This window comes from Pieris napi, chromosome Z, assembly GCF_905475465.1.
Source record: "Pieris napi chromosome Z, ilPieNapi1.2, whole genome shotgun sequence".
Lineage (NCBI taxonomy): Eukaryota > Metazoa > Arthropoda > Insecta > Lepidoptera > Pieridae > Pieris > Pieris napi.
In genome coordinates this window covers 1,292,419-1,305,583 of record NC_062259.1, presented here as the reverse complement: position 1 = coordinate 1,305,583, position 13,165 = coordinate 1,292,419, and the positions used below count along the sequence as shown (strand labels likewise).

General features: G+C 35.2%; 1 protein-coding gene across 1 annotated transcript; it reads right to left on the bottom strand.

Annotated features, from left to right (window-relative positions):
* Positions 1-327: 327 nt before the first annotated feature.
* LOC125062224 (actin-like protein 6A) lies at positions 328-13,056 on the bottom strand. The gene is made up of 8 exons (XM_047667991.1): positions 12,579-13,056; positions 6,017-6,168; positions 5,527-5,753; positions 3,365-3,482; positions 2,713-2,844; positions 1,583-1,733; positions 894-1,094; positions 328-508 (listed from the first exon to the last, which is right to left on the bottom strand). The coding sequence occupies exons 1-8, from the start codon at positions 12,778-12,780 to the stop codon at positions 405-407; spliced, it is 1,287 nt and encodes a 428-aa protein (XP_047523947.1). The 5' UTR covers positions 12,781-13,056; the 3' UTR covers positions 328-404.
* Between the last annotated feature and the right edge of the window lie 109 nt (positions 13,057-13,165).

The following is a 13,165-nucleotide window of genomic DNA, read 5'->3' as shown; positions in this document are numbered from 1 at the left end:
AAGGTATTACTATTCGGTAGTTATATGAAATTGTTGGGAAGTAAAATTAATCTGTAATTGACCAAAGAAGTTTGAATGATAACTAAGTTAGTGTAGTACAATCTACCGAATAATAATACGTTAAATTGTAAGCAGTACGCTGAGGTTCACAATCTTTCGACAGTTTATAATCTCGCGAGATAGATTACAATCTAACGGTATTTACAATTTTACGTAAACATATACACTACGTACGTATACGTACACTCCCCAAACATCCCGCGCTGTGCTGTCAAGGCCCTTCAGATTGAGAGTCCAAAATAAAATTATTGGTTAAGAATAAAACGATTGCACATAAAATAAATGTATTAATACAAAATTCTTAATACTACAAAGTGCTTCTTAATTTTAAAACTGCTATCGTTTCAAGGACACTTCCTCTCCAGTTGACCTTTACCGCCCTCGTCGTACTCTTGGGAAGAGATCCACATCTGCTGGAACGATCCAATCGAGGCCAAAATCGAACCACCTGTAACACAAACACAATATAAAAACCTAATACCGTTTATGAGTTGGGTTAAAAAAAAACTTTAGAGGTGTTAAGGAACACCCGGATGGAACGAAATTCCTTTCGATTAATTTATATGTCAATTGGTATCATAACAGTATGATAGATTTTCTCGACACCAATCTTACGACTAAAAAAAAAGCCAACATCACGAGGTGTTCCCAGGCGGTCACCCATCCAAGTACTGACCTCGCCCGACGTTGCTTAACTTCGGTGATCGGACGAGAACCGGTGTATCACAATAGCAAATAGCAAAAAAGTGTCGTGACAACTTTTCGTAAGAAATTTTTCCGTCTAGCCCCCTTTCACAACGCGCGATAAGGAACTTCGTTCCAAAAACTCTTACCTATCCACGCCGCAAAGCGCCGCTCGACTGGCGAAGGCGCCGCGTGGGTCTTGAGCCGGTGGGAGGACGGAGCCCTGGCTGCCAGCTCCTTGGCGAGGCGCTCCGTCCAGCCTCCCATGGCTGCAACCCCACCGCACGCCACTACCGAGGCCCATAGAGCGGGCCGAGCGTCTGCGTCGCAGGCCGCTGCTGCTGCGCACGCTGCAAGGACAAACGGGGGCAAAGGCCGAGTTTAAATTAAAAATATTATTACTAAATGATAGTTCTCTTTGGCGACACCATAGAACGTCCAAAACTTATGAAAAAAGATTAAAGATGGCTAAGATAATAAGAGATTTGTTTTAATTCCTTCTAGGATAAGAATTAGTCAAGAGGAGTCTTCCACCACGCCACTACCGAGGCCCATACAGTGGGGCCGAGACTGCGTCGCAAGAGGCGGCTGGTGAGCACGCTGAATGGACAAATGGGGGCAGAGGCCTAGATTAAATTAAAAATATTAAAACTAAATGATAGTTCTTTATGGGGACACCATAAAACGTCCACAACTTATGAAAAAATATCAAAGATCGCTGTGATAATAAGAGATTTGTTTTAATTCCTTCTAGAAAAAGAATTAGTCAATACGTCCGTACAGTACGTACAATAGTCTCCCATCCAAAGTCTTGACTCTTACCCTAAGACCAACTCACCTAAGTGGGGTGCTCCTAACGACTGCTCGAATAAGCATTCAGTGAGTTTGAACCTCTCAGGACCAAAGTCCTGATGATAGCCCCCGGGGAACTCATGATGCACCCCCGGTACTACAGCAGCTGTCCGCTCATCATATGCTATTTCCGATACCTGGAGATTTATGAGATTATTTTAACCTTATATACATATATAACTCAAACTTAAACTCTAGTAGTATACTTATGAACGTCAACAGAAAATATTTTAAATTGATTCTAAATTTACATTTACTACCAGTTCGCAAGTCAAGGGCGTAGACGCAAGAACTGGCAAGAAACTCTCCGCCACTCTTGTTGATTTGAATTCGATTTCTGTATGTGTTAATAGCAAGTCCAAAATTATAAAAAACAGCGTTTTTAAATAAAAATATTGGTTGTTTGTAAAGTAGGTTTACGATCGAGATGTTTACGTGATAACGTCTTATTGGTGATATAAGTTTTTGGGAAGTAAGGAATTAATGAAAATAACAATTTTTTCAAATTTTAAATTACATCTATCGTTTTATTCACACTTTTGATGATAAATTTCGGGTGTAAAATGACAAGTTTACTTATTCGACTATGATATACATTTTTCTTCATACATTCACGGAATGACTGGCAGCGCTCGAGATGAGACGGGAGATCGGTCCGTCTCTCTCTCGTTATACCTGCGATCGCGCTCGTGAGGTTTTGGTGTGACACAAGTTTCTGAACATGTCACCCGACTAAAACGATTTTAAAGACGTTATCACGTCAAAAAAAAGAAAAATAGTGGCTACAACCTATTTTTAGGTCTGGGCCTCAGATCTGTTTGTCTATTAGATTTGTCAATCTAATAGACAAGTAGGTGATCTGTGCCTCCTGACACACGCTGTCAACTTTACGTATCTAAAGCCGGTGTTTTCACGATGTTTTCCTTCACCGTTCGAGCGAATGTTAATGCGCACATAGACAGCTGTTCCATTGTTGCTGGGGATCGAACCTACGACATCAGGGATGAGAGCGGCACGCTAAAGCCACTACGCGAATACCGCTCTATATTAACACAAAATTATAAAAAAAAAGAAATTACTAAGTAGTATTGAAATCTAATAAAATATATGCTTTACCTGTGCAACGCAATGACAGAAATCTTCATACTGACGTTTCAACATATACTGTTGCCACGATGGAGTGAGACCAGCAGGAAGAGTTTTCAATGTATATCTGGCTCTTTCTCTTTCTCTAATCACTTCTTTAGTCTGAAATTTAAGGGACAAAATTTAAAAAGTTTTCGTATGAAAATACAATGAAACAAATTGAACTATAACAACCACGTCTGGGGTTCGAACTCACGACCACAGAGTCGAGAGAACGAATCTCATAAAATTTCAACAAACGCAACATTAAAAAGTCGGTTAAATAAAAAAACAGTATTTATATATATTTTATTATTAATTAAAATCCAATTTAACCCCAAAAAGGGCAGGCGGCGGTGTCACTTAACATCGTCTGTTGCTTTGTAACGCAAAGAAGTTGCTAATTCTTCACCATTAGCCCATAATGCAATTTGAGTATTTTTTAATTAAAAATTCATGATTCTCTTTGTTAAATCAAGTGTTTACCGCTGAAGTGTGTGTGAAGTGAAATCCGGTATCCGACCGGATACTTGTTTCTTATCCGTTCGTATTAAAATTTGATCCGGATAGACCGCTCACCGGATAGTTACCGAATATCCGTTTCATCTCTAATATATCATAGACAATAAAAAGCCATAAATACCTGTATGCTATAAACTGGCAACATTTGTATATGCATATTATTCAGCATATTCTTGGCTTGAGCGACCAAATGGTCTCCGCCTACGGGCGATCGTACGGCGGCGTTCACCAGCGCGTATCTGTTAATATAAAAATAACTTTATTAATTATTTTACATACATTACATGATATAGTTTCTAATATACAGGATGGCAGGGTGGTATAAAAGTCATTGATCAAACACAAATAGGGGATAGATGAGGTCATCAGCGGCAAAAAATTGTTCTACGGGAGGTCTCTAAGGTCAGCCTCTGCAGTGCCTGCAGAGAAAGATATTAGAGCGACTCATGGCCATGTGTAATACCTTTTCAGAGTCCATATTAAATGCGCCAAAATTTGTAATACAGGGTCACTTTTCGGTAGAGTAATTTTTTTTCACAGTGGGGTCCGAAGTGAACAAAAAGTTATGATTTGAAAAAATGTTATATTGCATAACTTAATATTATCTTCAATACACTCAATAAACAACTATAAATAATATGTTTAACGCAAGAACTCATCAGTACCAATCTAGTGGATATTATGAAAAAGATACAGTTGTAGATATTTTAGAATTTTAATAAGAATTAGTAAAAAAAAGTCAATTTTCAAGGGTTGAGCTTAGAGACCTCCCGTAGAACAATTTTTTTGCAGCTGATAACCTCATCTATCCCCTAATTGCGTTTGATCCACAACTTTTTGACCACCCTGTATTTATGGACAAACATAATTTTGTTTAATAAACACATTTGGAAGCCTAAAGCAGGTCAAAAATATTGTTTGTTTATAGAGAATTTATCTAAGAATTCCTCCACTAGCGACAAGATATTCACAGTTGTTCCATGTGACTTGTAAAACACGAATTACCTGCATGATTAATCATATGATGATGTTAATATTTTCACCTAATAATGAAGATGTTGATATTTTCCACCTCACCAAAGGGTATGTAAGGAAATATATGAAGAGGCGGGAATACTGACTTTGTTTAGCAGTAACAATTTAGTTTTCTCTTTATAATTAATTATTAATTGTTGTATGTTTAATCAACAATTAATAATTAATCAATTATTTTGACTTTGTGTCTAGTGTTTTGTTTTGTAATATGGATATGTTACCTGTACGCTTACTAATAAATAAATAAATAAAATGTCAATAAAAAACGGTAACTAAATAAAAAAATATTCATTCAAATACATAAAATAAAAAAGGGTATTGAAAAGATAGCTTAAGCCACAAAAGTTATAAATTAGCACAAAAACTGGAAAACAGTTTTTAGATGTTATGAAAACTAAGCAAAAATCTTATTTAATTTATAGTATTTAAAATATTCATTTAACTTACATTGTAAAAATAACAATAATTTAAATAGTTATTATTAGTAACTTTTAAAATTATATAGTCACAAGTTTGGTCAATGTGGCAAGAGCAAAAACATTGAAACTGACAAATGAAAGAAATCTAAATATGAATTGCTTTTTTTATGTAACAGGAGGCAAATGGGCAGGGGCTGATCTGATGTTAAATGTTACCACTGCCCATGGACACTCACATTGCCACAAGGCTCGCAGTGAGTTGCCGGTCTTCAGTGTTTATTAGTGTATGCATAGAATGTTTCATGGGTTTTATGTTTAGCTTTTTAATAATAATATACTAACACTAGTCCGTAAGTTTATACTAACATAATGATGGATTATTTTATCTGAATAAATAAATAATAATAATAATTACATTTACAAATTCTCTTGATACAAAATCAATATTGCATTTAAGATTAAGGGTCTGTTTCACAATGCACGTATAAGTTCTACATAAGTTCCAAATTAGCTATTTATTACTTATTGGTAGGATAAACACTATTGTTGCGTTTCACGACTGTCAGATAGCACTATTCGTCACATAAAGTCCATCATAAGTTATGACTCCGATCAAGTGTCAAATAGCACAATTTATCTTCCAAATAATTTGTGTTGCATAGCTATTTGGTACTTTATCGAAACATTGTGAAACAGACCCTTAGAGTACTAGTAGTTAGTCGTCAGTTTAATATTTTTATTTTGTATTGAACTTTTTACACTTTTATTAAAATTGCTGATCAAGAAATTTCAAAATCTTTGTAATAATTTTGATTAAACAGCTACTCACCCATCCACAACTGGAACAGCCGATGTCTGACTTGCTCCAGCATCTATCACCAGCGCTGTAGACTTTCCATTAGCGAACGCCGCGAGTACCGCGTTCTTCACAAGGAAGAATGCTGGTGCCTGATACTTTTCAAATAGAAGTTCGGCCAATTTCTCTCGAGTAGGTCTTGATGTCCATACAGCCTCAGTGAAAAGGGCTGGATGGTGTTCCGATGGAGATCGAATGACCTAAAATATATCACAAATAGTCAGTCTGAAAGAACATAATATATTTATATTTCCGACTACTTATGGCTTGATTTCTCCCAGTTTAAACTGCAAACACATAGTAAGATACAACAGAGCTCGTATATATCATATCTTTTGTGTTTATGGTGCAAATTTCATCAAAATCGGTTCAGGAGTTTTTGAGATATGTAGCTAAACCTTTTTGGAGGGATATGGGTACCTACTTACTTTACAATCATTGGAATCTGTATTAGTAAACCTACCTTTGCGTAACAATAGTCCAGCATCTTTTCAAACAGATCCCAATTCTCAATCTGTCCATCTTTCATATAAGTCTGGACTTCCATACTAGGCCTGGGTACATGTAATTCTGTGACGTCGATGTAATGCCTGAGCTCATTGCCGGTTTTTGTACCTGAAAACATTAAGTAATGCCTGAAATGATATGTATTTTTCTGCATTTTTATTTAACTACTATATCATCATTGAATTACAGTCAAAATCTGTTATAACAACATCGAAGAGACTACTCCTATTTGGTTGTAAAAACCGATAGTCGTTACAGGCGATGGAATTGTTATTAATACAATAGAATTCAGCCGGGACCTTTGATTTTGTTCAATATAACCAGTATGTTGTTCTAAACGATTTAGACTGTATCTCTTATCAAAGTACTTATTGTCTTCTAATTTCTATCTTTCGACCCTATTGTTGTTTAATTTTAAAAGCATACATATATAAATAAAATAAAAAATAAAAAAATAAAATAGCCTTTATCACTGTAAGTTTTAAAGTTAGTATATATAAATTAAAATTATAAAATATCCCTAATTACAGTGTGCCTTTCGGCAAAGGCCTCCTCCAATTCTTTCCACTGTGTTCTGTCCAAGGCGACTCTCCTCCAGTTTGGGCCTGCTGTCAGTTTTAGCTCGTCCTCCCATCGTCTGTATTGACGTCCTCTACTTCTCTTGCCGTTACGTGGATACCAGTGTGTGACGATGTTGCTCCATTTGTTCTTTGAAGAAGAAGAAGAACGCATCAAGTGTCCTGTCCACCTCCATTTTTGTTGGTCTATTCTGATCAGTATGTCGGTTAGTTTTGTCCTACGCCGTATGTCGGTGTTTCGAATTTTATCTTTCCTCTTGATGCCGAGCATACTTCTTTCAACTGCATGGAACTGGAATTCAACTGGAATGTTGACAGTTTTTTCCTGTGTAACTGTGTAAGGGACCAAGTCTCACATCCGTATGTAACACAGGGCAGTATACAGGTATTAAATACTTTTTTCTTTAGACCTATATTCATAGCCTTGCTCTTCATTATTTCTTTCATTGCCCAGTATTTTCTCCAGCCATTAGCAATTCTTTTGTGTATTTCTTTAGACATTTGGTCTTTGTGAGAGATTATTTGCCCTAAGTAAACATATTCTTCTACATACTCTAATATCTTTCCATTCACTTTGATTTCTGTCTTGATAGAGTTTGTCATCACCTTAGTTTTTTCTGTATTCATGGTTAGTCCAGCTTTGATACTTTCATTTGTAAGCATTTCAATCATAACCTGCAGTTTTTTAGGGTTTTCTTCAAAAAGAATCAGATCATCCGCAAAGCGAAGGTGGCTAAGTAATCTTCCATTAATATTTATACCGACTTGATCCCAGCTGATATTTCGGAAAATGCCTTCCAAAGCAACTAGGAATATTTTCGGGGAGATAGGATCACCCTGTCTAACACCTTTGCTGATTTGAAAGATGCTTCCTAGTTTCTCTAGTTTGATTCTTGCTTTGCTGTGGTTGTATATTTCCTTTAATATATTCAAATACATATTATTTATTCCCATTTGTTGTAGGCATTTCCACATATAGTTGTGATTAAGGCTATCAAAGGCTTTATTGTAGTCTATGAAGGCGGTGTATAGTGGTAGATTGTATTCTCTGTATTTTTCCATTATTTGTTTTACGGTATGAATATGATCTAAAGTGGAGTAATTGGTTCTAAAGCCTGCTTGTTCTTCTGGCTGATTTTCATCAATCTTTTTACATATCCTGTTGAGAAGTACCTTTGAAAATATTTTATAGATATTAGACATAAGGCTGATGGGTCTGTAGTTATTGACATCCTCTTTAGAGCCTTTTTTATGGATCAGTATTATATGCGATATGTTCCATTGTTGTGGGATGATGCCTGTGTTAACTATTTTGTTGAAGATATCTGTTAATAGTGGGCTTATCTCTTCTATGGTACCTTTTAGTAGTTCATTGTATATCATGTCTGGTCCAGGAGCTTTATCCAGTTTTTGACTTTTTATTGCTTTTTCCACTTCGCACTGTAGAATATCAGGTTCTTTGTCTTGTGTGCTATATTCTGAAGGGTTTATCACTTTGTTTTTGTTGTTTGCATTTGTCTCATAGTTTATTTGTTTACTTTGATCGGAATAAAGTGTCTTATAAAAGTCTGTTGTTGTCTCTAGAATGTCCTTCCTTTGAGTAAAACTCTTTTCTGCTTTCTTCAATTTTGGAATCCAGTCATTTTTCTCTCGTAGTACTTTCAGAGCCTTTCTTGTGCCACCAGATTTTTCTATGTAATTTTCCAACGTTCTTAGTCTCTTAGATCTTTGGTCATTCCTTATATGCTCTCGTATTTGTTTGCTTAGTTTATTAATTTTTTTTAAATTTCCTTTCTTGTCTTCTTGTATCATTTCTTTTCTTTCTGCAAGTAGTTTTAGCGTTTTGTCACTGAGTTTTTTTGATTTATTGTTTCCATTTTGTTGTATGTTGCTAACACTGCTGGTCAGTTGTAATTCTAGGCTGTTATATTGTTCTGTAATGTGTAGGGTTTTGTAGGTTTCATTTTTAGCTAAGGAGTTAATTTTAGTTTTTATTTCTTGAATATTTTCGTGTTTAAAATCTTTTCCTGTAGTTTTGTGTATATGTTTTCTTGATTTTTTAATGTATTTTGGAAGTAGAGTTCCACGAACCATTCTGTGGTTAGTATTAAAGTTAAGATTTTGAATAATGTCTACGTCGACAAAGGTTTTGGGATTATTCGATAGGATGTAATCAATTTCATTTCTAGTTTTTCCATCAGGGGAGACCCATGTCCATTTGCATTTTGTTTTCTTCTTAAACTTAGAGTTCATTAGGTATAAGTTGTTCTCCATTAAAAATTCTGCCAGTCGTTGCCCATTCACGCTTCTTTTGCCATGGCCATATTTTCCAAGTATAAAATCTTCGTAGGCTTGTCTAGTACCGATTTGGGCGTTGAAATCGCCCATGACTATAGTGTTTTTATTTTGATTGTTTCTTATGTGGTCCGCTAGAGTGTTATAGAAGAGCTCCGTCTCTGTTTCATCGGCTTGTTCTGTTGGTGCATAGATTTGTATTAGTGTCCATTGTTCTGGGTAGCCTGGGAGGAGTATGTTGAGTACAGCTATTCTGTCGTTTAAGCCTACAAATTCCTGGATATTATTCTTTAGAGATGCCTTTACAAGAAATCCTACACCTCTATGGCCAGCCTTTTCTCCTTTGTAATACATTACATATTTTGGATACTCTTCAATGCCTTCACCCAGTCTTCTCATTTCGCTAATACCAATGATATCCCAATTGAGGTTTTCAATCGCTAGTTCTAATTCTTTAAGACTTTCATCTGTTCTAAGGGTTCGGGTGTTAAGTGTTGCTATATGTACCTTGTTTGATGGAGGGTTGTGGTCGCATTCCCCACGGGGACCAGCCGGATTGGGGAGTAATCTGTCGTTATTGTTCTGTTTATAGTTGTCGTGCTTTTTCTTGGTTCTGGTCTGCCGTGTGTAAGTTTTATTGATTGTTTGTTCTGCCAGTATTGGAAGCGGAGTTTGCTCTTGAACGAAATATCTGTGGGTGTGACTTACTAATTTTTGTAGGTGCCGATGTTTCTGTGTTTATGCTGCCGTTACCATTATCTGAAGATGACCTTCTCCTTTTGGCATCTGTTGTACCTTTTTCTTGTATTATTAGTTTGTCATATCGTATAAAAGCTAGTTTCCCGTCCTTTTCTGCCTTAATTTTCATTTGTTTTAACTCTTTACGTTTGATTAGAACTTCCTTTGGATAGTCTTCCGTAGCATATATGTTAGAAGGGAAGTAGTGGTTGTTCTTTAGGAGTTCATACTTCCGCCATGCTAGAGTGAGTGTTATTAGTATTGGTCTTTTTTTACCTTCCACCTTCTTGCCGAGCCTTCTTAGGTTGCTGAGTTCCCACTGGTCCCATTCCCGCGTTTCTTTATTTTTTCGACTAATTTCGTTTAGTATATCTAGTACGTTTTTCATGAGATCATTCGTGTTTGTTTCGGTTTCAGCTACGCTATGAAGTATAATGTTGTTTTTTCTTGTAGTTCTCTCTAGATCCCTGACTCGTGTCTGAAGAGTTTTTACCTCTTGTTTTAGGTTTTTGTTTTCTTCTCTCATTGGTTTTAGTTTTTCGTCAATAACATTTATCAGGTTCCTGTTAAATTTTTCTGCCAACTCTTCAGTTTGTTTTTTAAAATCAATTTTCATTTCTTCCATTTTTTCTAATATTAATTTTACTTGAAGATCCATTGTATTTTTGTTTCTCTGTTGTTGGTGGTTTTCTAGTATTTTTTTTATTTTTTATATATATATATACTGCTACCTCTTTATTTTCACAACTATTGCATTTATGAATTTTCTATGGGGAAATTTTAATTTTTGAGTTGGCAACCCTTTTTTTATTGTTGTCTTGTTATGATAGATGTCAAATTGTTAAAATGATGATGAGTCACTTAATTACGTGTTAATTATTACTTTCATAAAACTGTACCGATTCACTTTATGTTGTGGAAATAACATTAAATGTTTGAAACGGTGACTTTGACCATCAGCTTCGAATTGCCAATTTGGGAAAAGAAGAAAAAAATTAATCACTACAATAACAATGCGTTGATACGCTTTTAGGTGTTTTCTTGTTGATTTAATCTTGAAACACAAAGTATTGATACTGATTTTGATGCTCCACCAGTTATTAGTTGTTTTTCACTCACTTTTAGCACTTATCACTTCTGATAAATATTTTTTATTCAATGATTTGTAGCAGAGTAGTTTTGCGTATGTTGTACTTTTGACAGCCGGACGCCATACGCGCCCTATTGTTGTTTAATTTTAAAAGCATACATATATACATATTTCTAATTACAGTTGGCAATTGTTTGTTACTCTTAGCTCTCTTTCAGTAGTGGTTCCATTCTATAGACCCTTTTTCGCACTCCTCTACTGCTTCATTTAAGAATAAGTTAAAACTCTTAATGTCTTAAGCCTTGTATCGTCCTTGTTTTTTTTTATAGCTGCTAGTTTAGTGTTAAATTTTGTGCTGTCATGTTTTACTTTGTATTGTATTTTTTATCAGTGAAACTTTTTTTGTGGATATGTCCAATGTGTCTATTTATTTTATGTTTTACATTTATTTTATTTTTACTGTACATACAGATGTATCAGTTTAGTTTCCTTAATAAATAAATAAAAAGAATTAATATAGGCTTATTACTGTTTTACATTTATTATTTTCATGTAGGCCAACCACTGTGAACATAATAATAATAAATACATATAACAAATTAATAGGATTAGAACAAGAACTATGTATCTAGAATTATTTTTTTATATGTGAGGTATTGTGATTACTTTAGCTTTCTATCCTTTCCAAAACATTGAGTCCTAGTGCTTCAGTGTGTTGTTATTAACCCTTAGATTGTATATTAAAATGCCAGGTATTTTTATTACCTGGTAGATAATATTTGTGTGTTGTGTGCTTACTATGTGCGTTGTTAAACAGTCAAGGAAACGATTCTAAAGAAAATGGCTCGACTTAAAAATTGAAATCTACAATTTGTCTTGGGCATGATAAACGATGAACCTTTGTGTATATATGGTTAAAGCCATAGTGTTATTAGGGGTAGAAAAATTTGCTAGTGTAGGTTGCTTTGTAACAGGGCTGCCAGATGAAGAAAAAGCATGATCATACACCAACTACAAAAAAATTCCAAGGAAATTTTGAAATAAAATGATCGTACAACATAAAAGTCAAAGTTTTTATTTAAATTGACTGGCTGCCTTTGCCTTAAAAAGTGTTACTTTATAACTCCATATTCTGAAACCATTTCAATGTCACAAACAGTGCACCTGGCTTTAAATTGGATATTACCACGCCCTAACCAGTACTTAAATAAATCTAATTTTTCCCAAAGAAAAAATCCCCGGACAATACTTCTGTGCACTGCGTATGTTCCTCTCTGTAGCAGCTCTCCGCTTTTGGCTAATTTCTTTTTTGGAGTACCTGGCGCAGGTCGCTCTTCTTCATTTTCACTACCCGTTCTTGCTTAAGAGTAGTGAAATAACACAAAAAACACTAAAGACAATATGCAGATCAAAGAGGATATAATCACTTAGAGCTTGAGACTGATGAGAAAAATAATAAGTTTTGTGAAGTAACACAAAAAACACTAAAGACAATATGCAGATCAAAGAGGATATAATCACTTAGAGCTTGAGACTGATAAAATAATAAGTTTTGTAACAATGCACACAAATACATACATTATATAAAAAAAGGGTCTTCAGGCGGAAATAAGTAAAAGAACTAGGCATTGGTAAGGTTAGGTTGTTGGGGAATTCCCAGAACATAACACTTGCTGGAAAAATCGTACATGTTATGTACGATCTTGGTCTAGCGATCGTAAATGAGAAAAATGACAAAAAATCGTAGGAGTACGATTTCAACCGTACATCTGGCAGCCCTGCTTCGTAGTAATAATGAAGAAATATTTTGTATTTACCACTCTGTGTAACATTGCCATCAGGTACTTTTTGCTCTGCGTCAGGAATAAGAGGTGCCGGCCCGACGCCGATTACAGCAGGAATATCAGCTTTTGGAGTATCTTCTTGCGCGTAACCAACCCGTAATGAGTGATGCCCAGGATCAAACACTAGAGCACCAATTTCGTCACCACCATATAACATCCCATTGGGACCACTCATTTTGAAATATTATCTTAAAACTGATTAGTAGTTGTACTTAAGTTCAACACAATAAAATTAACTATTCGGCGCTAGGGCCTGATGCAAAGCGGCGTTGTTTGAGACTACGATTATTTATGATTTGTCATTTGACAACTAACTGCAAAACTGATTTTATACATTTAAACTGACAGTTTCAGATACAACCTACACCGTAAACGTAAACTCTTATTCACGGCGAAATTTAGGCAAAGGAATAAATAATTTTAACTAAATAATTGTATTCTCTGTCCTGTACTTCGTTTTGTATAGAAACGAAATTATTCAATTAACTTTTTGTAAAAAGCAATGTTCCACGAAACTATGCTTGTCACTTAATTTGACATCTGACAAATGATGAGCGATT